This window comes from Choristoneura fumiferana, chromosome 18, assembly GCF_025370935.1.
Source record: "Choristoneura fumiferana chromosome 18, NRCan_CFum_1, whole genome shotgun sequence".
NCBI lineage: Eukaryota > Metazoa > Arthropoda > Insecta > Lepidoptera > Tortricidae > Choristoneura > Choristoneura fumiferana.
In genome coordinates this window covers 9,929,279-9,955,529 of record NC_133489.1, presented here as the reverse complement: position 1 = coordinate 9,955,529, position 26,251 = coordinate 9,929,279, and the positions used below count along the sequence as shown (strand labels likewise).

The following is a 26,251-nucleotide window of genomic DNA, read 5'->3' as shown; positions in this document are numbered from 1 at the left end:
TGGCTAAGTGGTTAGAGAACCTGACGTCGAAGCTTGAGGTGCCGGGTTCGATTCCCGGTCGGGGCAGATATTTGTATGATTAATACGAATGCTTGTTCTCGGGGTTGGATTTTTACCTAATATGTATTTAAGTATGTATTTATCTATATAAGTATGTTTATCCGTTGCCTAGTGTCCATAGTACAAGCTTTGCTTACTTTGGGACTAGGTCAATTGGTGTCAAGTGTCCCATGATATTTATTTTATTTTATTTTAAGAGCGCGAGGAACTAATTTTACAGAGATTAATTATTATTATGAACCCAATAACCCATAGTTTTGAAGTTAACTATATGGATACAATCATAGTGCTGGATGGACTTGCTCCTATAGTTGTCGATTGATGCTATAGACACATAAAATTCACACACATTCATCACTCATCCTAAGTACTTCCGCTTCCGGGAATAAACATAGTACGCCACGCTACGTTATGTTAGTAGGTATCTATATATCTATGTCTATGTATTCCTTGGCCACGCGCAAAACGAAGAATACTGCATAAAAGGCTACTTTGATATTTTCGCTTTATATTCACGAATGCTAGGGAGTCCACTCGACATCATACAGAATCACACTTACCCTAAATACATATAAGTACGAGTTCCACTCGTAATAATAAAATAAGAGAAGGTAAATAGGTACTTATAAGTACTTCCTCTATCATCAGAGGAAGCACCTATTTTAAACAAAATATCAGTGTAAACATAAAAAACCCCCGACACAAAAAAACGCCAGCAAAAATAAAAAAACGCCCGAAAGAAATAAAAAAACGCCCGAAAGAAAAAACGCCGCCAAAAAAGACAACTAAAGAGTAAAAAATAAAGTTAATTTAGTATAAATTCCTACCTAGTAATATTTTCTTATCTAACCGTCGTCGGTGTCGGGGGACCGCTAAGGTTAACAGGGTACCTACTTTGCGGAGGTGAATCAATGAACTATAAGTACAATATTTTTACCTACGCTTCTCCGCTGCCAACCATGCATCACAGATACGTCTGTGCTACACATGGTATCATACAGAATCCGCCCTCCTCGTCTTCCATATAAAACACATGATGTCACACAGGTCCACGCACGCGTTTCAAATTCTCTGTAAATTCATCATTAAATTAGAAACACCCAAGCACGTATCTGTTGTCCAAAAAAAACAATAGGTTAACCATAAATGTCTGAATTTGAAGCTCTACTCGGGTTAAGAATGAAACTGTTTGGCAACGGATACCCTGTACCAGGAGACTTCAAGGCACTTCCACTGCACCAGATCATACAATACCTATGGATGAGGTGGTAATGGCAATGGACTATATACGAAGGAGGGTAAATAACACAAAAGAGCCCATTGAGTGGCGAGTGGGCGGAAGTGTATCAGTTAAGATTCCTAGAAGAAAATTAAGCTACCTACTGTAATGTATAAATGCTAGTTACTAGCACGAAAGCATGCTGCTATTGAGCAAATGCTACCTACTAGCATGTATCTATAGTAGGACACGCGCGCTACTATTAAGCATGCTTATTTAGTGGCATACCTATTGGTACTTCAGGTACCTACTAGCATGCTTATAAGCCTGAGGTATCTATCTAATACCTTTAAACGAGCAATTCTTGTACATATATGCTTATATAATCAGAATCTCGGAAATAGCTCCAACGATTTCGATGAAATTTGGTATGAGGAGGTTTTCGGGGATGACAAATCGATCTAGCTTGGTCTTACCTCTGGGAAAACGCTTATTATCGAGTTTTAGCCCGAGCAAAGCTCGGTCGCCTAGGTACTAGATAGGTAAATACCTAAGTTGCAGGTCAAAGTACCAATAATGTTTCAGAAAGATTAGAGATAGAGTCGCAGGCAATAACTAGATTAACTAGTATGTTAAACGATTCCACAATGAAACAATTAAAATTACCATTGTAAGTTTTCTTATGGCTGAACGTAAGCATAGCTTGGGCCAAGTAAAGACCTACAATAAATAACGCTTACATGCCAAATTTATACCGCTCGTTCCATTTTCATAATTATTTCTTTTTCTCCCTTACTCGTTAAAACAAAAAGAGAATCGTGGCACAATTCCAAATTCCCCAGCGTCTTTACGAATTGTTTGCATTGCGCCCGGCAGCAGTGACGGATTGACGCACCGCCTGTGTAGGTACTGTGTACGTTCGTACTGTACACGCTCGAGGGATTTAAACGAAGCCCAAGCCCAAGTCATACAACGATATTATCAACTATTGATCGATAAACGATGAAATGCTGCGTCGTATTTATGCTCAATTTGCTACATGGAAAATGAAAATGATTTTGGCAAATGTAGGTATTGGAATGCTAGAGAATGTTAAACGAACGCGGTTGATTACTATTTAGAATTTTTAATAAGATTAACTATGTTTAAAATTGGGATGCAGTTAAATAGCTGCATGCATTGAAATTAAGAGATTAACTAGAACATATCTCGGGTCTCGGGCATATCCAGATTGGGTGGGTTCCTTTGTAGCAGTGACGGAGTGAACATTCCTGTTAGGCATCCCGGAGAGTGATAGGTGAACGTGAGTTAGGATGCTTTCGGATGTAACACCTGTAAAACTACCATGAGTTTGCAGTGACCGTACTCGATAGCGACGGCGTAAATTACTTGTATGGAGAATTGTACGGCGCCTCTACAAATAATTTACGACGTCGCTATCGAGTGCGGTCACTGTAAACCAGGGGTCGCCAAACAACGGCGCGCAGGCCAAGTCCGGCCCGCGAGCCCCTCTAATCCGGTCCGCGATAGGGTCCGATTTTATAAAGCTACAAGTAACTAGTAATTAGTTTTATAAGACCCGTCACTGACGGTAATTGGTCATAATCATAGATAGCCACTCATGGACATAATCAACACCAAGTGCGTTTCTTATGCGTTACTCGTATCTAGGTACCCCCTGACGACTAAGGGGCTGTTTCACCATCTATTGATTAGTGTTAACTGACGGTTAAGGCCGTTCCCGTACCCAAATTAATTCTAAAATCGAGCCCCTCCCCCGCGCCACCCGTCCCGCTCGGCTCCTCGATACAATGGCGATATAACATCGCCACGTAAGAAGTGGCGACTTAACTGAACTAACAGGACACTGATTTGTAAAACGTATTACTAAAGACCGAAAAAAACATGCTGGATCGCATAGATGGCGTTGAAGTTAAATTGAAATAATAAAATAGAACATAGTGTATATTAAATATTCATTTTAATGAAGTCAATTCTTATTTCAAAAATATGTGATGCCGTCTCCGTCTATTCGAACAAAAGAAATAGAGAGGGCATCAAATTTAACCTTCAGATAACACTAATCAATGGATGGTGAAATGCCATGACCAGCCAGCCAGTCTTGGCCCACACGAATTTACATTAAGTGCAGTGTGACCCTTGAGTCAAAAAGTTTGAAGACCCCTGCTGTAAACTCATGGTACTACCAATAGGTAGTTAGAGTCAGTACTATTATATATTCTGCGGTAAGAGTTAAAGCAACGGCCCGTTTGTAAAATTTTAAGCATTAAAGGTACCTACCTACTGTCGTCACGTCACTGACGACATGTAAAGAATTTAGACTCCGATGGGCATTTTGTTGTTATGGCGCCACGCTACTGCTATGTAGGTATCTACTTAAAGTCAAAACAATTAGCCACAGAAACTTGTCCCTACTCTGTCCCTGGTCTACTTACTTACTCGAAACTACGAAATCTAAACGCTACTGTGCCGTTAAATGAGGTTCCGGAGAGATCAGTGCCCTTAGTGTAAGTTTTCGGTTACAAAATAAGTCTGATCGCGTTCGCGTTAAAATCTCAATTTGTATGCAAACACGAACAGCGCCTCTAGCGGAACGTTTACTTGCCAATGAGTATTGCCGGGAAATTTATACACAAACACCTTTTGACTACATTCACTCAGAACTTTCATTTTTTCAATGCTCCAGGAGTAGTAGATCTAAGTACCTATTCTATTAGGGTTCCGTAGTCAACTAGGTCAACTTATAGTTTCGCCTGTCTGTCTGTCAGTCCGCGGACGACGTAAAGTGGGGGTGATTTTTTTTTCTCGACTATAACATTATAGCTTTGCGAGCTTTGCGGTGAAGGAAAACATCGTGAGGAAACCTGCACAAACCTGCGAAGCAATTCAATGGTGTGTGTGTAGTTCCCAATCTGCACTAGGCCCGCGTGGGAACTATGGCCCAAGCCCTCTTGTTCTGAGAGGAGGCCTGTGCCCAGCAGTGGGACGTATATAGGCTGGGATGATAACATTATAATATAGTGTGGGGTATCGTTGGATAGGTCTCTTAAATCAAACCATTGGGGGTTTCCAAGACGATTTTTCGATTCAGTGATCTGTTTGCGAAATATTTGACTTTTGAAAAAATTCAGTATGGTAGTAAGTAAATCAAATTTACAAGGAAAATTATAACGGCTAAGATTATAACGGTTAAGAATTATTAGTAGCTTAAGAGTAAATAGCAACCTAAGGTATAAAATATACCTACACAATACGAAATTCTTAGAAAAATATAACTTGATTTTTTCGCAATGGCTACGGAACCCTATTTTGGGCGTGTCCGACACGCTCTTGGTCGGTGTTTTTATATTAATTTCGGCATAATGCCTCCAATTGTTGACAAAAAGGGCGTTGACAGAAGGACGGACAAACGAACAACAAAATGATCCTATGGGTTCCGTTTTTGCCAACTACGGCATCCTAAAAGTGACATGTAAAAGAGCCCTTTACAGAACAAACGTGTTGATCACTTCGACCATGTCCAGCCTATATTTACTATAACTTACCATTATAAAGACTCGGCGACGTTTCCACCACGTGAAGCCCTGCCTGTTGACTACAACATTATTAATTATGGGTTACATTACAATAACAAATTCTGTTTAATGAAATAATTTTTGAATAGGGACCTAAGTATAACTTTCATAAGAATGTTTTCCTTGTTTTCGCAGCGCTTTTGTTGTGCTGTAGCGTCGTTAAACTATTCGGTTTTGTTTCAGGGGTCGTGACGAGGATAATGGTGCAGCGGTGGAGAAGCAGGGCCGCGGGTGGGCCTCCACCACCAACCTTACCGTTGAGCCGCCCAAGAAAGACGCCTTCTCCACGGGTACTACTACGTTTTATATACTCAGCGGCACAAAATTTGGCCCACGCTACATACAAAATTATCCATTACTTACGTACCTACTGCATACATTTTGAGGGCCAGATTTTTTGCCGCTCAGTAGGTTAAAAATATATTTTTAACCCCCGACGCAAAAAGAGGGGTGTTATAAGTTTGACTGCTATCCACACATATTAGCCACAGCTGTGTGTCTATATGTCTGTGTGTGTGTCTCTCTGTCTGTGGCACCGTAGCTCTTAGACGTCGTCTTAAACGGGTGGACCGATTTGAATGCGGTTTTTTTTGTTTGTTTCAGGTGTTCTATCTAGCGATGTTTCTTAGACATTTTATCAAAATCGGTTTAACTGTTTTTGAGATGTTGAACTTTGAAGTGACAAAGTCGGGGGTTTCCCAACTTTTTGTTGGTTAGGTTGTCTTTTTAACCCCCGACGCAAAAAGAGAGGGGTGTTGACCCCAATGTCAGACGTCTGTCTGTGTCTACGATGCCACAAACAAACGCTCAAACGGCTTTGCTCTCAAACGGATGGGGCGATTTCGATGCGTTTTTTTACGTAAAAGCGAATTTCCTTGAGGTGATTCATAGCTATGTTTGATAAAAATCGGTTCAGCCGTTTTGGAGATATTGAACTTTGAACTGACAATGTCGAGGCTTTTCAACTTTTCTGATTTCTCATTTGCCGGATCACAACATTTCCCCCTTGTTGTAAAAATAATAAGTACCTACTTGGTATCATCGATCGACGCATCGTAAATATTCGTAAAAGTAGTGGGTCGTGGGTCACGAAGACGCAGCGTGAAAATTACCGGGCCATGGCAGAACAATGTTTGGGAAACACTGGGCTAGGTGATTTGTAAACTCGTTCATAACTACTTACTGCTTTGTGGTGGTCAATAAATGTCATTGTTATTGGTCATTTAAAATAAATAAATAAATATCACGGGACAATTCACACCAATTGACCTAGTCCGAAGTAAGCTTAGCAAAGCTTGTGTTATGGGTACCTACTAAGCAACGGATAAATATAATTATATAGATAAATACATACTTAAATACATATTAAACACCCGAGACCCGAGAACAAACATTCGTATTTTTCATACAAATATCTGCCCCGGGAATCGAATCCGGAACCTCAAGCTTCGTAGTCAGGTTCTCTAACCACTAGGCCATCTGGTCGATAGTGGATTAAGTTCCCCGTCAGACTCAGGGTTATTGTAAGATTTGCTGTCGAACTAGGTAGTCATAATCAACTAATTTATTTGAGGGACGCGTTATTTAGACAGACTCTACATATTAAACTCATTTCTATGTAAATATGTGGCACATATGTATAGCCAAATCGTTACAATCGTGACCTGGCTGTATAACCTCAGTGAGCCATCGCCATGGGTAAGATTAATGAGCAAGCAAATGACTGTGATACATATCGTGCAAAGGTTCTATTGCGGGTCGTAACGGGAATGGTTTAGCCACAACACTACCCTCGTGACGTACATTCATAGCCTCTAGAGCCAGCGATGCAAATCCATTGTCACATGAACCTGTATTGTTTCCTGCATACTCTCCGCTTAATTCTATTGCGTTATGCATGCTATTTGAAAATATGGTGTTTGAAAAAGTTAAATAAACAACCAAACCATTATAAATATCATTTCAGACAATAACCGTTTTCAAATCAAGTTCGGTGCACGCTGAGACAGACGTGTCAGAGATAGAAGTGTGAAAATAATATATTTAATTATAATTTAAATATTCGCTATCTAGTCTTTTTTGCGGGACATCGTCCAAAGCATGAAAAGGCGCAGAGTTAGAAAGGCAGTAGAAGAAGTTACGTGGCACCGCCCCATAAACCGCTACGTTGGTTTGGGCCGTTTAGGTACATACGTACCTACAGTTCAGTCGAAGAAACCCATTGCCTGTAAGTACCTAATAGTACGTGATAGTACAGAAAAGTTGACGTTAAAAATGAGAAAAATTACAAAGTTCCATTTCAGTTTTGTACGCTACTATACAAGCAAGATGTGAGTTACTTATACGTTTGTATACCTACAACAATTTAATATTTTTATCACAAATTAGCTGTTGCCCGCGACTTCACCCCCGTTGTTATTTTTCCAAATTTTCTTTCATAAAAACCTTCTGCTGACAATAACAAACACAACAAAAAAAGAATTGGCGAAATCGGTCCAGCCATTCCCGAGTTTTGCGCTTAGCAACACATTTTACGATTTTTTTTTATTCATATAGATTTAGTACACTTACATATTGACGCGCCATACACAAGATAATATAATGAACGTTAGCTATAACAACAAAAAGTATAATTTTTGAACGTATAACGCTTAAATTAGTATATAACGTTATTTTTATATAACTTCAATTTGTATAAGATTTATATGGACTAAATTCTTTCAACATAACAAACATTAGGTATATCACTCATGATATATAATAATATGTGTAAGTGTTAAATTATGTGGCGGCGAGCGAGCGAAGCGGGCGAGCAAGACGACGAAACTGGACAGAAGCGACTTGGATAGGTTAGGTTCAGAAGGCTAAGGCGCCTTAGCCGCCTTAGCCTTCGATGTTAGGTTTTTTTTTGTAACAGAGCGGAAAAAAATAATGGCTCGCTTGATTGTTTGCTTGCATCAGTTTTTAATGAATTATAAGTTTTAAATCTGAGGTGTTATGAACATTTTGAACATGAAACTACCGTGAGACTCACTCATATTAAATATAATGACCCGGATAACTCACGTCTTAAATCGAGTTTAGCTCGACATGCTTCGGGCTAATCCGTAGCCCTTGGTCTTCGGAGCAACGCGACTCAGCGGCTGCTGCAACACGCGCACTCAATACGTCAGTGTTATGAACATTATACGCTTTGATCGTTATATCAATTGATATTATATATAAACATTAGATATTTTAAGATTATACTTTTCGTTCATTATATCCAGTGAACGAGTTTATATATAGTGAGCGTAGGTATATATTACGATTATTAGATAATAAGTTGTTAATATCTCGTATTATTAATTTAATTTAATTGCATCATTATCTTAAAACAAGTGATATAATCCAGGGTTCAGTAAGCCGAGCGCATCGTGGACGTCGACGCCAGACTTGGGCGCCAGTGAGGAGTCGACGACGGCAGTAACGGTCAGCTTTAAATTGCCCAAGCGAAGGCTCACCGGCCCGCTGCCATCGCTCGACACCGGACAGACAACTGTTGCCACAGGTGAGGGATTTACATATAGGTGTTTCATTCGGTTTCGAGTTTCCCCAAGCGACGGTTCCAGCGCACTGCGGGCGTTTGACAGGTGCCAGACCACTGCCACTGTTTCATGATACATGTCTACAAGATTCAGTAGGTACACTACTTTGGACGTCTACGGTATGACAGACCTGAGACCTGGAGCAGACCTGTTGATATTTCCATTGCCGTCAGTTTCGAGTTGACTTAGCAACGGAAAGACGCATCACGCCGGTCAGGCTACTATAAACTACTGTAACTTCAGGTTATTCTTAATCAAAGTTGTTTTTGATCCTAATTTCCTAGAATTGCTTAGATTGTCTAGAGAAAATCTTAGTATAGCTAGCATATAGGCAGGCTTTCAACACAGGCAAAAAAAATATTCAATCAACTAATATAGGTATTCTGCCGAATATTAAATAACTCTTAAGTATTTACGAGTCAATGAGCGTGTAAAACAAACAAAAATAATTGTGAAATCGTTCCTAAAATAAAACTGAATCTTGATTGTTTTTAGCAGACACGGTGACGCTCCGGCGGCCGTCGCCGTCACCACCGCCCGCCTCCACGACATCGGCCAATCTCACCATCACCAAGAATGACTCACTGGCGGAACGCGTGCGCAAGGTAACATTAATAGCCCTGTCCAGATTCCTACAAAGAATTTTTTTAATATTCTTTGTGTCTGTTTGTGCTTACTCTTGATGTTTTATAATCAAGATACGCGTGCTCTTAATCTATTTTTACAATTCATAACCAACTCGGATTTTTCCAAAATTTATAGGGATAAACTGAATAGGCAAATGGTAAGGGACTTTTTCATGGATGAATCAGACACGTTTATAAATTCTCATAAAATTGTTTGTTTAAGAGCTCTTATTTTGAGATTTGTCAAGACATTAATTATTTCAGTGCCCTATTCCTTGAAATACTTTGACAGTTCTATCGTGGAATAGATTTCGTAACTATTCAGAAGATATAATTACGCTCTAGCAAAATTTCAAACAATAGCTATCGACACAATATGTTTATTCTGAGAGCATATCCACGCTTGATGTAAACAAAAAAAGAGAAGTGAATTTAAATGGGTCAAGACACTAGAACTGTCTGCCATAGCTCTCTACTCGTCTGTTGCGAAGCTCAAAATAAACTTAAAAGGTCATCATCAAAGCGCGTGGCAGTGCGCAATATGTTAAAATTAATCAAGGAAATGGAACGATATCTAAATGTCTGTTTATTTCCATCAAAGCTGCATCTATCTGTCTTGTCAACATAGCCCTCATTATATGGAGTACCTTAAAAAAAAAAAAAAAACTTTTTCAGATGAATTTATTAAAAGCACAAAACAGTTTCGAAAAGGAATCAAGTATGGAAAAAGAAAGAGAAAGAAGAAGTTTGTCTAGAAGTAAAGAAGAAGAAAAACCGCCTAGGATCAAGGAAACCCCACCGCGTTCGACTAAAGAAGACGTCACCTTCATGATGCAGGTTAAATTTTTAACAGCATTCGGAATATTGCAAAGTTTATTGTTGATTTAAACACCTAAATTATTGTTTTCTAGGTTAAAAATTCTAGAAATTCGTCTTCAACAATGAAACCACCTATCCGAGGGGGACCGTCTCGGGAGAAGGAGGAGTCTGACGATGAGACGAGTACCGCTGGCACCACCACCACGGAAGGCACCCTCGTTGACGCTAACGTCAAAGAATACCAGGTAATACCTACCTACACCTAATTAAATCATTAATATAATCAATCATATGTATGGTTGAAGTTTAATGCATCAACATGATTATTTTCTATTCTAGGACCAAATAGAAGGAATGAAGCAGGAGATTGACACATTACGAAAGCGTTGTGAGCGAGTAGAAAAAGAGAAGAGTGACATTCTGCTACGAAGGTTAGCAAACATCGACACGGCCAACAAATACACCACCGGCCGGTCGTCAGAAGTACTCAAACTGCAGCAGAAGGTCAATGAGCTGACAACGCAGAATGAAGACCTGAAAGACGAGAAGAAACATCTGGCGTTGAAGATTAAAGAAGTGGAATGTGAGCTTGAGGTAAACTTTAAAATTAAATTATAAATACAAGAGCTCAGTGCGTAATGCTTTGCTGTTTTAACTAGGTAGGTACTAATAATGTAACATCTCCATAGGTAGGTAATACATATAATTACTAACTGTTGTGAATGAGATGCATCTATGTATAATATCACATACTTATCAAAAGTCCGAATGCCGTATGTAATGTTTGTCAGAATGATCGTTTGTGATAACTCATTTTTTCTCTGAATCCAATAATTGTTCAAAATTGTTATAAAACAAAACTAACCTAACCTAACTATTCTATAGGTGACCATTTAAAAAAATCAGAAGATTTTAAGGTTTCAATGGGAAAATAATTATGACAAACGATGATTCGGGAAAAAAATACGGTATGACTTGCAAAGAGTGTGCGAACTTTGGCGCTCCCTAGAAAGTGCAATGTTTCTTTATGCTAAGGAAGAAGAAGAACGATCTGTATACAAAGGCATGCAAGTGCACAGGATGTTCCATTTCTGACCTTACATTAGATCAGTTGTTCATGTCCATAACATGTCAGTGTTATTAATATTAACTTATTTACGTTTTTTTAACTTCAGTCTCGACCATCCGCGGAAGCGATGACGCGGCAAAACGAGCAACTGCGTGCAAAGTTACTAGCCGCGGAGACGCTTTGTGAGGAGCTCATGGATGAAAACGAGGACATGAAAAAAGAACTGCGAGATCTTGAAGAAGAAATTGAGGAGATGCAAGACAACTTTAGGTAGAATGTGACTTCGTTATAAATACTAATAACGTACTTTGGCGTGTACTTACAAAATTACTTATCAGCTATTTAATTAGAAACTAAATATTAATTGTTACATTTCAGAGAGGACCAGGCTGATGAATATTCTTCTTTGAGAAGAGAATTGGAACAGACGATAAAGAATTGCCGTGTTTTATCGTTTAAGCTGAAGAAGACGGAAAGAAAAGCTGACCAGTTGGAGCAAGAAAAAAATGACCAAGAAAAAAAGTTATTAGAGGTGTGTTCATTTCAAAATAACCAGTATGACACGTGATTTACTTGGCAACGGCACACTTACTTGGAATATTTATCAAGTAATTTAACTACAAAAAAAAAACTAGCCCGCAAGTTACCCCGGACTATCACACTTCACACAAATAACCAGATAGTCACAACGTCACAACTCACTCCAAACCGTTCCACTTGTGACTGAATCTATTACGACACTCCGGGCGAGAAACGTTTATAAATTATACCTACTTCACTCACATGGTTTTTTCATTATCTAAGGAGCCTCTCATTAATTCCGAATAGACAAAAATCCATAGAAAGATTGTCTTTCTTGTTAGCTTTCTTGTCTGTGCGTAAAAACTGAATAAAACTGAATTTTTAGGCTGTTATCGCAAATCCAGGTTTCAGAGCCACGTTGTTTTCAACGTTAAATTTTCTTGATCGAAAAATGCCTGGTTTGTTGTTGCTTCATCGAACCTCTAACCTAGGTAATTTAAATTAATTTGAAGTCAATCTGACCGCTGGAAGTAGGTCAAAATGAACTAGCAAAATTTGCCCCACGAAACAGAGCAGGTTAAATAAAAGCCAGTTACAGATAGTTCAACTCAGTTGTGCGCGCGGCCCTAGGTATGTGTGCGTGCGCTTGTAAATATACAACTTCCACGTGACGCGGCAGTCGTCGTCCGAGCAAGACGTGTTCTTATCGCTTTACCCACACATAGGGCCGCGCGCACAACTGAGTTGAACTATCTGTAAAATACTGTTAACATACCATAAATCGTTACAAAAAGCTTCCTTCGTATTTATAAGTTATCATCGTCCGTTTCAGATAGTAGGCGGGCAAGCTGGTCTGGACCGCGTGAACAAAATCAAGGAGTTGGAGCAAGAGCTAGCGCGGTCGACGGAGGTGTCACTGCGGCTACAACGAGAACTGGCCGAGGCCAATAGCAAGCTGGCGACGGCCACCGGCGCCCCCGCCGCTAATATCAAGAAATCGTTGACACCCGCTGATGGAGTACGTTTAATTAACTACACTAAGAGGCTGTTTCACCATCCATTGATTAGCGTTAACCGACGGTTAAATGTGATGCCGTCTCCGTCTATTCGAACAAAATAAATAGAGACGGCATCACACCTAACCGCCAGTTAACGCTAATCAATGGATGGTGAAACAGCCCCTAAGTTAATTACCACTAACGCAGTGAGTGACTGTAACTCATATGTGCCCTTTTGTGACCATCATCCAGTAAGAGTTACAAAATATTTCGTTTTAACATATATATTCTTTTGCGGCGCTTGAAGATGTTTTGAACCTCTTATCTAATTACTTGTGCTCGATGTTAATTGGGCTATTTACTAATTACCTTTAAAAAAAATAAAAAAAATATTAATTAATGTTAATTACTCGATGTTAACGTCCAAGAAACCCTTTTTATTTGTTTTATGAACACACTACTCTTCCAAAGCCGCTCGAGACGCTCGATTAGATTTACTTGTAAGTAGCCGTTATACTAATATTAGGCAATTATGTATGATCGGTTGCAAATATTTTTAATAGAAATGTTGTATTCGTTAACCACTCGAACAAGCCCGCCGGCAGTATTAATCACCGACTAACAACAACGTGTCACCAGCAACTCGTGATATATCGTGCGCTGCCCACACGAATTCCGGATTTCGCTACTGTATTTTCGTTCAGATTGTTCAATAAATTTACAAAGTAAACATACTCAGAGACACTCGATAAACGGTACAATCCACTTGTCAATCTTTAGGCATAATATAACATATTATTACTGTAGAAGTTAAAACAATTTTAAATAGTTTAATTGCTTTATTTAAAAACGTGAGCAAATTTTATCGTTAAGTTTCAAATGTTAAAATAAATGGAATATAGGAGGTAGTAGAATAAAAATAGTATAGTGGATTAAAATCTGATCCTGTGTGGGATTCTACTTGACTTGCCCGTTGAAAACACATCTCCTTGGCTTGACTGTTTATAACATTTCATTTGTTTTTTTAAAGCCAATCGTCTCAATCAAGACTTCGCACGTTTTTTTATGTATTTTTTGTTGGAATTATTATTTTTTTCCCTACGCCAAATCCTTAAACTTGATCCTAAATTACTTCGTCAGAGTTTATTATTTTTCTTCAATATTCGAAATTTTCAAAATGATTTATTACTCTGAATCACTTACTCAAATCTATTCAAATGTTTCGCTGTGATGGATCTGATTAAGAAGAGACATCAACATATTTTACTATTTAATTTATTCGACGCTCAATTGTTGTTATTTTGGGTACAGTCAACGTTATAAATAAGTGATCACTTTTGTACCTTGTCACGTTAACGTCATGTTTGAAAAGACATACGAAATCATGTAACGACTGAAAGCGACAAGGTACAAAAGTGATAACTTATTTATGGCGTTGACTGTACAACTCCATGTGTACTCTGCATCTATATTTTTGAGTGTTTGTCCTATCAGATGTTACTGACTGTACTTAAACTTTTCACGTAAGCACTAGTACCTATCCGAAAACTGTGAAATGGACTTGGACTCTTTTTCGATCGGCCTTTTGTTCGCAGTCACTAGTTTTGCGGGTATGATCAGAAACCGACATCAATAAAAAACTACTTACTATTAAGAAGAAGGCTTTTATGATATTTTTACTTTATTTTTCTTTACGATTGGTTGTCGTCTTGGTCTTATCACAATTAAATACGGAGCTATAGCAGCAACAATTATTCCTAGAATCCTTTTCAATCGTCTCAATAGAATTAGGTACGCTTTAGCACTTAAAACCTTAAAAAACTCCTGTATTTTCATATCAAAGTAAAATATCTCAAATAGCTTTCTATTTAGAAAACGGTGCGTCCAATCAGCCCATCTCTTTGGGAGCCAAGATCACAATTAAACATACAGATACAAGTATACATGCGTCAAACTTACCTACATATAATGCCCTGGTTTAGGTCTCGGGTTTAAAGATCTAATCTGGACTTTTCCACATCAGCAGAAGGTTTCCCGTGCTATGATGACACGCGGCGGCAGCCAGGAAGACCCGGCGCAGCTGTTGCGGGATCTGCAGGATTCACTAGAGCGCGAGGCTGACCTGCGAGAGCAACTCAAAAATGCCGAAGAGGAGGTAAAGTTTCTGTTAATTACCACCCATTCTGTAAATTTTGTGTAAGTGCAAAATATTATATCCAATGGAAGATCTATCGAGTCACCAAAAACCATTTTAATAGTCGTCAATTGAGAACACAAGATTAATATCTTAATATTCCCACAAAGTTCAACATCGAAGAATCACTGGTTTCTTACTTTTCCATTGCCATATTTCTGTCAATAATTTACCACTTGTTAACAGCTTTAAACTGGTTCTACTTATTAAACCAATCAGTCGGTTTTATGGTGGAACAATTGTATTTAATAGGGCATTAGCTTTTGAACGTCGCCAGCTGGCAAAACGCCAAGTACAACTGAGTCACGCGGCGACGCAAATAGACAAATGTTAGATGCGCTGTCGATAAATAATTAACATACTCCACCGCACTGTTAACTGCACCACACCGCCCACTCAAATAACATTAGCATTTAGTTTGCGAACTCAAACTTATACGATTAACAACAACGCAGTCATCAAGCATTATTTTATCTTCAAACAGGCTAGCCGATATCGGCAACGCTTCGGAGGCAGAAGGATACCTCCGCCACCTAAAATAGCACAATCATCCCATCCTGATCTCATTCCTTCCAGTACTTCCACAAGTGACCGTAAAGAGAGCCTTGATGAGAATGCTAGTCAACGACTCCGCATACTTGAAATGCAATTAGCGCTAAATCAATCTATATCGGCACTAGATATAAATCACTTATCTATTGGAGTTAACGAAACTGCTCAAATCCCTCAAGATCTTCTATTGTGCTATTCTGAAGGCAGTCAGACTGATTTAATAATGGTACATGAGGTAGAGACTGAAACTCGAAAAATGACACTAGATTCGAGTGCACAGTGCAACACTGAAACTCTTGATACTGTTGCGCAGACGGAAGCACCATTCATGAAAAGCAAAAATGTACAGACTAATGGCTTAAGAGCATACGGAACACAAACCGACAAGTTAAAAGTAAGAAATTCTAGTATACAGACTGCAAACAAACTACAAAATGCGAAATGTCAACAAGTTACAGAGACTGAATTACAACGAGTCGATAAGAGTACAGTGACGGAACAGAAAGTATTATTTAATGAAGGAACTATGACTGAGAACCTAGAAGTCTATAACCTCGATGCCCCATCTGTATCAAAAGAAAATTTAAATAAAAGTGATGGTGAGAGCAGTACGTCAGATGGCCGTTCAAAAGATAAATCCGACAGTCCTCCTTTGCTTCCAGATAAAACTTCAGCAAACACCTCAAATAAATTATCTTTTCCCTTCGTCTCAATGTTCAATCCATTGGCAGTAAGATTACCAACCATAGGTACATATTGTTTTTGCCCCCATATTTAAATGTTGTTTTTCTTCGAAATGCCCTCTTTTTGTTTGTAACCAAAACCAACAATAATACAGAATACCATAAACTAGATAAGGCTATTTGACCATTGTGATTGATAATTATAAACTAACGAATATTTTCAGGCAAATAACTTGCGTAAAACAGCATCACGGGTCGAGGACGACAATGAATCTTTGCTTCTACAGCTGAAGAAAATGGCTACCAAGGCCAGAAGTATGTCAAACTAATTATGTAATGAGACATCCATCTAGTTTGTTCAATGCAACCTCCTTTACGCCACCCGACTGCATCACTTAATAACCTGCCACCTTCATACACCTTCACTATCCGACGTTTTCGCTGGATCTCTGCAATTGTATCAAAGTTAACTAACACGCTTTGTCGATAATATCAACTGACGTATCGATGGTAGCCATTTTCTCCAGTTCGGTTTGATACCTTTTTATGCTGATATCAATGTACATTGCGTAATTGTTTAGTGAAGTTGATTTCTATTTTCCATTGAGCTTGGTTGATTTCATGACTTTGTGAGTGGTTCAGAAAGAATTTACTAACTATTCTTAGTGTAGTCAATGTAACTCTATTAACAACCAGCACTTAGTAAGATAAAGCGACTACATATAAAAGCTTCGTATTTGTTAAACCTAACGAGAATGCTTTGTAGGAAATATATTTTAAAATCTGTAGCAGGTCGTAAGCTCTCACCGACGCCACCTCCAAACCGACTTTACATTGAAGCTCCAAATGAAAAAGACGAAGGAATACAAGACGAAGAAGATCCTGCCGAGTTGCGGATTCTCCTTGAACTTAATGAACAGGTAAATCGATCAAAATTCCAAACTCGAATATTACATTAGTAAATTTAATAATTGTAATAATTACATTTTCGTAGGAAGCAGCAGTTTTACGTCGTAAAGCAGAAGAATTAGAACAAGATAGAGATTCTCTAAAGAAACAAGTTAAAGAATTGACGGATAAAGTAGCAAGTGCAGCCACTAAGACTAATTCCAATTCAAGCTTTGGTCTTCGAAAAAATACAACAAAGGGTAATAATTTAGCCGAAGAAAAAGTAAAGGTAGGTAAATTAACACTAGTAAGAAAGTCTCAAAACCTTGAACTATAAAAACGTCTAAAACATGTGTTATTTTTCAGGTTCTAGAAGATGAAATAGCTGAACTCAGAAAAAAACTTATAGAGAAAGAAAGAGACTGTGAAAGATTGCACGCTGAGCTAAGTCTTACTCAAAAGAAGCCTAAAGTATCACTTATGAAGAGCAAGTAAGTTCAACGTTTTTTTAACAGAAAATGAAATAAGGTTTCAAGAATGGATACAGCTTTCCGTACAACAGTTAATAAAACTTGGCAGGTCCTTGGATGGAAGCAATGAGCAGCAAAACGTTGATTTAAAGAGACAACTGCAGGTTATTGAGCAAGAGGCTAGTGTTCTTCGATCAAAAACTCAAAGTTTAGAAGCTGACAACGAAAAGCTGCAAGCGGAAAATAAGAAATTACAGGTATATTATATAAGAAATTTAGGCGACCAGATGGCCTAGTGGTTAGAGAACCTGACTACGAAGCTTGAGGTCCCGGATTCGATTCCCGTGTCGGGGCAGATATTTGTATGAAAAATACGAATGTTTGTTCTCAGGTCTTGGGTGTTTACTATGTATTTACGTATGTATCTATCTATATAATTATATTTATCCGTTGCTTAGTACCCATAACATAAGCTTTGCTAAGCTTACTTTGGGACTAGGTCAATTGGTGTGAATAACCAATATCCGTAATATTTATTTATTATATATATAATATATATTTACTAGTTACGCTAATTAAAAAAATGTATATGTTTTTACTAAAATTATTGCAATTTGTAGCTTTTAAAGAACACGAAAACATTAAAATCAGATAAATCTTTGGAACAAACTTCTGCCAAACTATCTAAGTTAGAAAATGAATTAAAAGATGCTCTAACAAAAATTAAAGAACTAGAAAATAATAAAGATACAGAGGAAAAAACAGAAAAGAAAGTAAGGTTCGGCAGCGAATTAAATAAAAAAGATACTGATGCTCTTAAAGCGAAACAAGAAGAGCTGGACAAACTAAAACTGAACTTTACCAAGGTAAGTTATGAACCACGAGCTCTTATTTCATTCAATACTACACTGCTCCCAATTATAAATAATATGATATCAAGGATACTGTTGTATGATTTAAAGATACTTTTTTCAAAACAAAAAGAAATGCTACTGACTGTCAAAAAAAGACTCATTTAAAATAGTCCCAAAGTTTAGAAAAGCAAAAATGTGTTATTTAGACAAAATAACAATCATTCGCAGCAGCAGATATCTCGTTACCTTGATTGTATTGTTTGATTATTGCTTGATTGTATTATATTAATGGTTGATTTTTTTAGCTGGAAAAAGAAAACGCCACGCTTCAAGCCTCATTAAAATCTCTTAAGGACGATGCCATCAAATCTTTCAAACCTCGTACACCTAAAAAAATAACCGATATGACAACAAAACTACAAATTAAGCGAATGGTTGAAGAGTTGGAAAATGAAATCGGTTTGTTTTATTGTAATGGCCCTAAGCATCAGCTATATTTTTCTGAGTGTAAAGCTTTAACAACATGTTATTTTTTTTTCAGGACAAATGTATGTCATCATGAAAAATGCTGGCCTATCAGAAAATACATTTGATTCAAAAACTCAACTTGAAAAAGACATAGAAGAAGTAAAATCAAAGTTGTCCAAAAATGAATCCGAATTTATAAACGAAAAGAATAAGCTACAGACAGAAATAGCTAATCTTAAGGATCTCAATAAAACGTTAGAAGCTGACAAATCAAGCTTTGCTGATAAATGCAAAACGATTGAGGACGCCAAGACTAAAGCTACCAATGAATTAAAGGCTTTAAAGGATGAGAAAAAGCAGTTAGAAGTTAAACTCAACAAATTAACAGACGATCTAAGTATGCAGATCTTGAAAATATCTAAAACATAATAAAAAAAATCTAACTACTAACTGTTATTTCATTTTAATTTACAGAAGACTCTTCTTCTCAACAAACAGCAATGGCTGACTGCCGAAAAAAGATAGAAGATTTTAAAAAGGAAATGGATTCGAAAGATAAAGAAGTGGAAAAACTTAAAAAACAAGTGGAGAATATCACTAAATTAGAACAAGACAAAAGTAAATTGCTTAAAGAGGTAACAACATTTTATTAGAGAATTAAGATGCTTTGTAAACAATACATTGAAATTAAATGAAATAATCAATTGTTACAGGTAGGAGACAAAACCAAAAAAATTGGCGAGTTTGAAAAGAAATTGAAAGAAGCCGAAGAAAAATATAAGCGAGCAGAAAAGATGTTATCCACCCGCAAAGATCGTGTTACTAAATTAGAAAAAGAGGTAAGTAAAAAATTTACAGTCAAAAGTTATTTGTCGTATCATTTTCGTCGTAAATCTTAAAAAGCCTAGAGATGTCATATTGTGTGCTTGCAATAAATAACTTATCATTTCTTCGTGTCAGCTATCAGAGGAAAAGGAGCAAACTCAAGCCCTCGCCAATTCTCATAGACGTTTATCCCTCGAATTCACAAGTGAAAAAGATGAAATACAAACGAAATTATTCCAAGCTGAAAGTAAAGTTATAAATTTGGAAACAAATATAAGGGAAATGAAGATCGACTATGAAAGTAAAATAACTCATTTAGAATCAACTGTTGCTGCTAAAGATGTTCATATAAAGCAACTGGTACAATAATTGATATATGGAGTGGACTTATCTGCCACTGCATGTCTCCTTAATCTAATACCCTTCGTTATATTAGAGTTCCCGTTAACATGTTAGTTTTGCACCAACGCCATTCTAATTGTTTGTGTTCTGAAGACTATAATTTGATTACCCTTTTAGCAAGATATTAGATCACCGTTAGGGGCCTTTACATGAATCAATATTTTACGTAGAATCTATGCTATTTTAGGAGGACGCGCTCCGAGAAACATCTAATCAAAAGTACGACGAAGCTATATCCTCTGTAGAAATGGCGCAAATGCAAGAAAAGTTAAAAAATACTACTGCTGAACTTCAACAAAAAGAAGAAGAATTGGCATCTGCAAAGCAAAATCTTATCAAAGCCGAAAAAGAATTGTCTGCATTGCAAACAAACACAGCGGAAATAAAATCAAACTTGGCGAAGGCAGAAAATGAAAGAAAAGATCTTGAAAATAAACTGCTAGCTGAAAAGAAAGATTCTAGCTACTGGGAAAGTAAAGCTTCTGAATTTGATACCGATCTGCAGGTAACTTTAGAATTTAACCTATAAGTAAATATCGTGTAACATATATTATAGTCATTGAATTATTTATGACTGCTATTTGTTCCCTAGGCTGAGCGTAAGAAAATGGAGAGAATGCGGGTCTCTCACGATAAAGACAGCAAGAACAAAGAAGCAGAATTAGCGACATTGAAAGGCAAACTCAAAATTTTAGAACAAAGCTCCGGCGCGGGTGCCAAACGCATAGCTGATCTCAAACAAGAGTACGAGGAAACTGTTAAAAGTACTATAGCATATCTTTTAGAGTTGTACATAATACTAAACATTTAAAACACACTATTTTCTTCTAATAATGTTAATATTGCAGAATTAGAACACTCGCTAGCCGTAGAGAAGGCTGAGTATGAAGAGTTAACGGGTAAATATGAAATGCTAGAAGAAGAGCATGTGGTGACTAAAGCAAGACTGACTGTCGAAAAGGAACAAGCTCAAGGGTAAGTTTAATCATCATCATTAGCCACATCGTGCATATTTTTTCTTGAAAGTCTTATTTATTCAATACAATTTTATTACTTCAGTGAATTGATACACGTACAAAAAGAATTGAGCTCAACATTGGCGGAATTGAAAACGATACAGGACAATTATGAAAAACAATCTTCCACGTGGAACAATGAAAGATCCGAAATGCAGGTAAGCCCAGTGTGTTCTTAATAAGCCACTTACTGACTTGTATGTGATCAGTAGTGCAAATTAAATATTTTATGTAAACATTTCTGTTATGCAGATGACTTAACATCAAATGTCATATTTATTTTAGAGTGAAATTTCATCATTACAAGATCGTCTTTGTGGTGGTGGTTGGGAGGTGGAGAAGGCTCGCTTGCAGGCTCGCCTCGACCAACGAGAGAGAGAATTGAAAGTTGCACTGGAAAATCGCGAAGTTTTGATCCACCAGCAAGATATTACCAAAAAAGAGGTACAACTTACGTTTCTGTTCACCTCTAGATAACTGTGTAGTTTCATAGATTTTGTAAGTTAAGTATTATATTTTGTACAGCACGTGTTTACTTTCTACAGTTAGAAGAAGCCAAACAGAACCTGGAAGATTACGAGAGAGTTTCAAAAATCCAGCGTAACTTAACAGTGGAGAATGCAGCATTAGAACAGGAGCTATCTGCCTTACAAACAAGACTCGAGCAAGCAGAAAAAGCAAGGAGGAGTGAAATTACGGACACTAAGATGCGATATGATGGTCAAATGAATACTATGCGGGATGAACTAAAATCCCTACAAAATCAAGTAATTTACTAAAATATTCAATTATTATTATAACTTTTATTCATCAATTACTTACCACTTATTACATTCCAGGTATCAAGATTCAAACGAGAAAGAGACAACTATAAGCAGATGCTTGATGCGGCTCAAAAGTCTATGGCAGATACAAAGAACGGTGACAAAAATCCAAGATCAAAGAGGACAACTTCAATATCTAGCACGGACGAAGTAAAACCTTACTTACTATTATGAATATGTCGTACTATTACAAATATTATATTTACAGCCAATTTAATGAAATTATTGATTTACAGGAGGAATATCGCACCAAATTGACGACCCTTGAACAACAAGTGGCGTGTCTCGAGGATGAGCTCTGCGAGTCTCGTCTCAATGCGTCCAAACTTAATACAGAACTGATCAGTGAAAGGTCTTCCGCGGAAGTACGTTTGGCTGAGATGCAGTCTAAGCTCAATGAGGTAAGACACATTATGATATTGAATTAAGATGATATTAAACATGAGTGATACTGATAATTTTGTATCTGTAGTACGAAGAGGAAAGATTACTTTCATCTGGTCGCGCTCGGATAGCTGGCTTAGCAACACGCATGGAATTGGCGTGGCATAAGGAAAGAGACGAGCAACAGCGGTTGCTACAAGAAACTTCTACCCTTGCTAGAGATCTGAGGCAGACTTTATTTGAGGTAATACTTGAGATAGTCAAAATGAATCTAAAAATCATATTTTTCGGATTGAGTTTATAATAGGTAAACGTTTTTAAGGTGGAGCGTGAAAGAGACAAAGAAAGGCTAGATATGAAGAGACGGATAGATCAGTTAAAGAGAACCACTGAAGAAGAGACTGAAGAAGCTAAAAAGAAGGTAATATAACATGACTTAGAAGCATGGTTAAAAGTTGAAGGTTGCTTGTATTAAAATCTAAAACAATTTTGTTTTTCTAAGGTAACCGAGCTGCAGTGCGATTTGTTAGAGTTGCGAGATGCGCACGCTAAACTGCGTACTGCGAATGAGAAACTGCGTCGCGACAAAGAGCGACACGACCGCGACAGAGACCAGAACAAGCTGCTAGTCGTGTCGCTCAAGCGGGCACAACAGGTAGAGTTAAAAAGCGGACCCCTAAGCGCAGACTATTCAAGGCTAGGTTTACCTCGTTTCCCTTCAATCTTTATTAAATTTATTACCGTCGTATATTACAGGAGGACGATAAGACTATAACGCAGTTGCTGGAAACAATAGAGGATCTCATGAAGCAGAGTCCGGATCTCTTCCGCAATGAGCCGATCAAGCCAGAAAAGAGCCTTATGACTCCTACTCCTCCGAGAAGAAACAGAGTAATTTAATTGTTCCATTAATATTTCACAAACAACTACAACCCATCTCGAATTTTTGAGTAGCCTGTATCTGAGCAATAGAGCAACAAACTTAAAACAACATGACGGCCCAAAGTTTTCCTTGTGTATGTGTGTGTCCCAATGAAATAACTGTTTCTTGTATTGATCATATTGGCGTTCCGTAACCAATAGAAATTAAATCTGTGGTCTTTAGTGAAACCTAGAAAATAATCAAAGAATCTAATGAAAGTACGTTTGCAGTCATCAAAATCGCGGTCCCGATCAGCGACGCCAGAGAGTGCGGAGCAGAGCAGCAAGGAAGCAGCAGCGGCGACAGCGGCGCGCCTGCGCAGGCTGACGGACGAATTGCGCGCGTCACGCATCGCAGAGCGGCAGCGTCGGCAGCAGGCCAATCAACGACGGTAAATTTTTCTCTTTGATGTCTTGTTAAAGTTTAACGCTATTTCATGTTTTAAGCTCCGCAGCTCCGGTGCAGAAAAAGGGGAGTTAGGGGTAATTTTATAGTGCCTGTGCCTGTAATATTGAACTAAGAAATAAAAGATTCAAGGTTTTTTTTTTCCAGCTGTAGTTTTGTCCATAACCATTGAGCCAACTAGTTTTTGTAAGGCACTCAGTAACTGTTTATTGATGGTGATGGTGATATTGGGACACTTCATTTTGACACGTCAAAATTCGACAAGCTTAAACTGGCTGATAATTTTTAGGCACTGCTTAGAACTAATTTTTCGAAACTGTTATTCGATGCATGGCAGAGGCATAAATATGTATGAATTAAAGTTTATCAATGGTCACGGTGCAGACGTTATTAGCTCTTGCCGCTAGATGGCGTTAGTAGCGCATTCTATTAAAAATATATTATTTCCTATATTTAATTAAATGCGATTGCGCAGCTGTTTTTTTTTAATGTACAAATTGAAATTTTTCTCCTTGGAATTTGAATCTATGTTAGTTTGTATAAAATTGAAAGGAGATTTTTTTTAATTTGTACATTAAAAAAAACACAGCTGCGCCATCGCATTTAATTAAATATAGGAAATAAAATATTTTTAATAGAATGCGCTACTAAAGCCATCTAGCGGCAATAACGTCTACACCGTGACACAATCACGCAGAGATTAAAAAATCGACGCTTAATGAAATATAGTATTAGAATTCCGATTTATAATTTTCAGTGCCATGTCAACGGAACCACGAGATACCCTGTCAGTGACGCCATCTTCACGGACACCATCCCGCGCCCCATCACTCAAGAAGCGTTCCATTTCTTTAGAGCAGACCACTAAAGATCAAGTAAACCACATTGTATCAATAACACTTATTTTATCAAAAACAAGGACATTGACTACTTTTATTGTTTTTTTAGAGTGTAATATGGAAAACGGTGGACGATGGCAGTGTATCATCAATGCAGTCTCTGGATGGTGATGGAGACGGCCGTTTGTTCACAATGCAGCGCGATGCAAGCCTCGATAGGTATATTTCAATTATCGAACATTGTTTTTTTTTAAACAAATTTTACAATGTAAATTAATATACCTATAAAGTTTTAATTAACAGGTGTCTAAGTTTTTTTTAATTTATTGTTTCATACTACATTATCGTGTCTGTTTCAGTCGGTTGTCAGGTGGGTCAGCGCAAAGTGAAGTACTGCCAACAGAAAAGAAGAAAAAGAAAAGCATATTCGGTAAACTGAAGAAGTTGACCAAATCACGATCCATTGACGACCAAGCCGATCCTGAAATTGTTGAGTTTAGACCTATCGGCACCGTTTCACAGGTATTTTATGTTACCTGAAGGTACAATGGCAAGGCAAACTTACTGTTAGTAGTTTTCATCACTAGATTTTTCAATTTTAGGGCTCAGACTCAGATATGAGTGCGGCGGGAAGCAAACGAGATTTACGAGGTCGTTTATCGGATATGTTCAGCAGAAAAGGGCAGATGTCACGCGGCAATAGGTAAGCTACTGTCAAACTAAAATGAAATTTTAACATGAACGTCACAACGTACCTAAGTATGTGGATTATTCCTACTTGTCTGCATTGTGTACGAGATTGCGGACGAGAATAGCCCAAATACGAAGCAGCCAGTGACTTATATTATGCTTATGAAATCATTATGTTAAAGGTAAATAACAATTACATTATATTCAATTAAACTTGAATCAGTTAATTGCCCTGATACTTCGCGACCACACAGGCAGCAACTGGTTTTAATTCATGGTAAATTACGAAGCTACTAAAAATTGATAACTTTGGCAATTGGATTAATTGGGCAATGGACAACGAACCTAAACCTAATCTACAAGTTTTTTTTAAATAACGTGTATTTATTGAATCAGGCGTTACTTTGCGGAGGTCCATTCTGAGGCCGTATTGCCTAACATTTCTGACGCTCACGATCGCAATCAAATGACAGTATTTGTATACAAAATCTGTCATTTGATTGCGATCGCGAGCGCCAGAAACGTTAGGCAATACGTCTTCTGGTCCATATCAATGAACTAAAAGAATTTCTTTGCTCAAATAAATTGAAAAAATTGTGAACAAAGAAATTCTTTTACTTCATTTAAATAACGTTCATTATTGATTATAGCAAAGAGCAGAGTCCAGAACGGCCAGCTAGCGCGCTGGGCATAACAACGCGCCCCATACTGCGTAACTCAAGCTCAAACACTTTACAACGAGCTTCGCCTGCTAAACCGGTACGTTGCCTTAAATAATAAAACAGTGTTTCGTGAGCGGTAACGAATAAGTCATCGGACAGTGGGTACGGTCAAAGACTTTCATTCATGAGCCACCATGGCACCTTTTCAAAGAAAAACCGGCCAAGAGCGTGTCGGACACGCCCGAAATAGGGTTCCGTAGCCATTACGAAAAAATTAAATTATATTTTTCTAAGGATTTCGTATTTTGTACGGAATATTCCAAGTTTAGGTATATTTTATACTTAGGCTGGTATTTACTCTTAAACTACTAATAATTCTCAAGAAAACTTAACCGTTATAGTTTTATTTGTAAGTTTGATATACTTACTACCATCCTGAATTTTTTCAAATTTAATGAAAATTTGCACGTTAAAGTTGAATATTCTGCAAACATATCACTGAATCGAAAAGTCGTTCTAGCAACCCCCTATGACTTTAAAAGACCTATCCAACGATACCCCACACTACAACGTTGGATGAGAAAAAAAAACACCCCCACTTTACGTCTATGAACTAAAAAAAAATTTTTTTTTTAATGTTTTATTGTACCATTTTGTCGGCATAGTTCAAATATATA

At 37.6% G+C, this 26,251-nt stretch overlaps 1 protein-coding gene across 9 annotated transcripts in view; it reads left to right on the top strand.

Moving 5' to 3' along the window:
* Positions 1–26,251, top strand: part of LOC141437754 (uncharacterized) — a 31,620-nt gene that overhangs the window by 4,299 nt on the left and 1,070 nt on the right. The window contains exons 2-39 of one of the 9 annotated variants that reach the window (XM_074101252.1): positions 5,059–5,165; positions 8,270–8,425; positions 8,961–9,067; positions 9,764–9,925; positions 10,000–10,152; positions 10,247–10,501; positions 11,083–11,246; positions 11,355–11,508; positions 12,331–12,516; positions 14,523–14,651; positions 15,175–15,991; positions 16,718–16,845; positions 16,920–17,102; positions 17,180–17,304; positions 17,393–17,540; positions 17,904–18,149; positions 18,443–18,596; positions 18,679–19,002; positions 19,080–19,240; positions 19,319–19,444; positions 20,020–20,337; positions 20,425–20,596; positions 20,681–20,807; positions 20,892–21,006; positions 21,134–21,292; positions 21,394–21,615; positions 21,688–21,822; positions 21,909–22,073; positions 22,145–22,300; positions 22,379–22,477; positions 22,559–22,711; positions 22,813–22,947; positions 23,209–23,369; positions 24,141–24,258; positions 24,332–24,441; positions 24,582–24,744; positions 24,825–24,925; positions 25,563–25,671. In XM_074101252.1, coding sequence (XP_073957353.1) covers positions 5,059–5,165; positions 8,270–8,425; positions 8,961–9,067; positions 9,764–9,925; positions 10,000–10,152; positions 10,247–10,501; positions 11,083–11,246; positions 11,355–11,508; positions 12,331–12,516; positions 14,523–14,651; positions 15,175–15,991; positions 16,718–16,845; positions 16,920–17,102; positions 17,180–17,304; positions 17,393–17,540; positions 17,904–18,149; positions 18,443–18,596; positions 18,679–19,002; positions 19,080–19,240; positions 19,319–19,444; positions 20,020–20,337; positions 20,425–20,596; positions 20,681–20,807; positions 20,892–21,006; positions 21,134–21,292; positions 21,394–21,615; positions 21,688–21,822; positions 21,909–22,073; positions 22,145–22,300; positions 22,379–22,477; positions 22,559–22,711; positions 22,813–22,947; positions 23,209–23,369; positions 24,141–24,258; positions 24,332–24,441; positions 24,582–24,744; positions 24,825–24,925; positions 25,563–25,671 — 6,703 coding nt within the window. Of the gene's footprint in view, positions 1–5,058; positions 5,166–8,269; positions 8,426–8,957; positions 9,068–9,763; positions 9,926–9,999; positions 10,153–10,246; positions 10,502–11,082; positions 11,247–11,354; positions 11,509–12,330; positions 12,517–14,519; positions 14,652–15,174; positions 15,992–16,149; positions 16,241–16,714; positions 16,846–16,919; positions 17,103–17,179; positions 17,305–17,392; positions 17,541–17,903; positions 18,150–18,442; positions 18,597–18,678; positions 19,003–19,079; positions 19,241–19,318; positions 19,445–20,019; positions 20,338–20,424; positions 20,597–20,680; positions 20,808–20,891; positions 21,007–21,133; positions 21,293–21,393; positions 21,616–21,687; positions 21,823–21,908; positions 22,074–22,144; positions 22,301–22,378; positions 22,478–22,558; positions 22,712–22,812; positions 22,948–23,208; positions 23,370–24,140; positions 24,259–24,331; positions 24,442–24,581; positions 24,745–24,824; positions 24,926–25,562; positions 25,672–26,251 lie in introns of all 9 variants that reach the window. The other 8 variants (XM_074101250.1, XM_074101251.1, XM_074101249.1 and 5 more) reach the window with 8 other exon arrangements.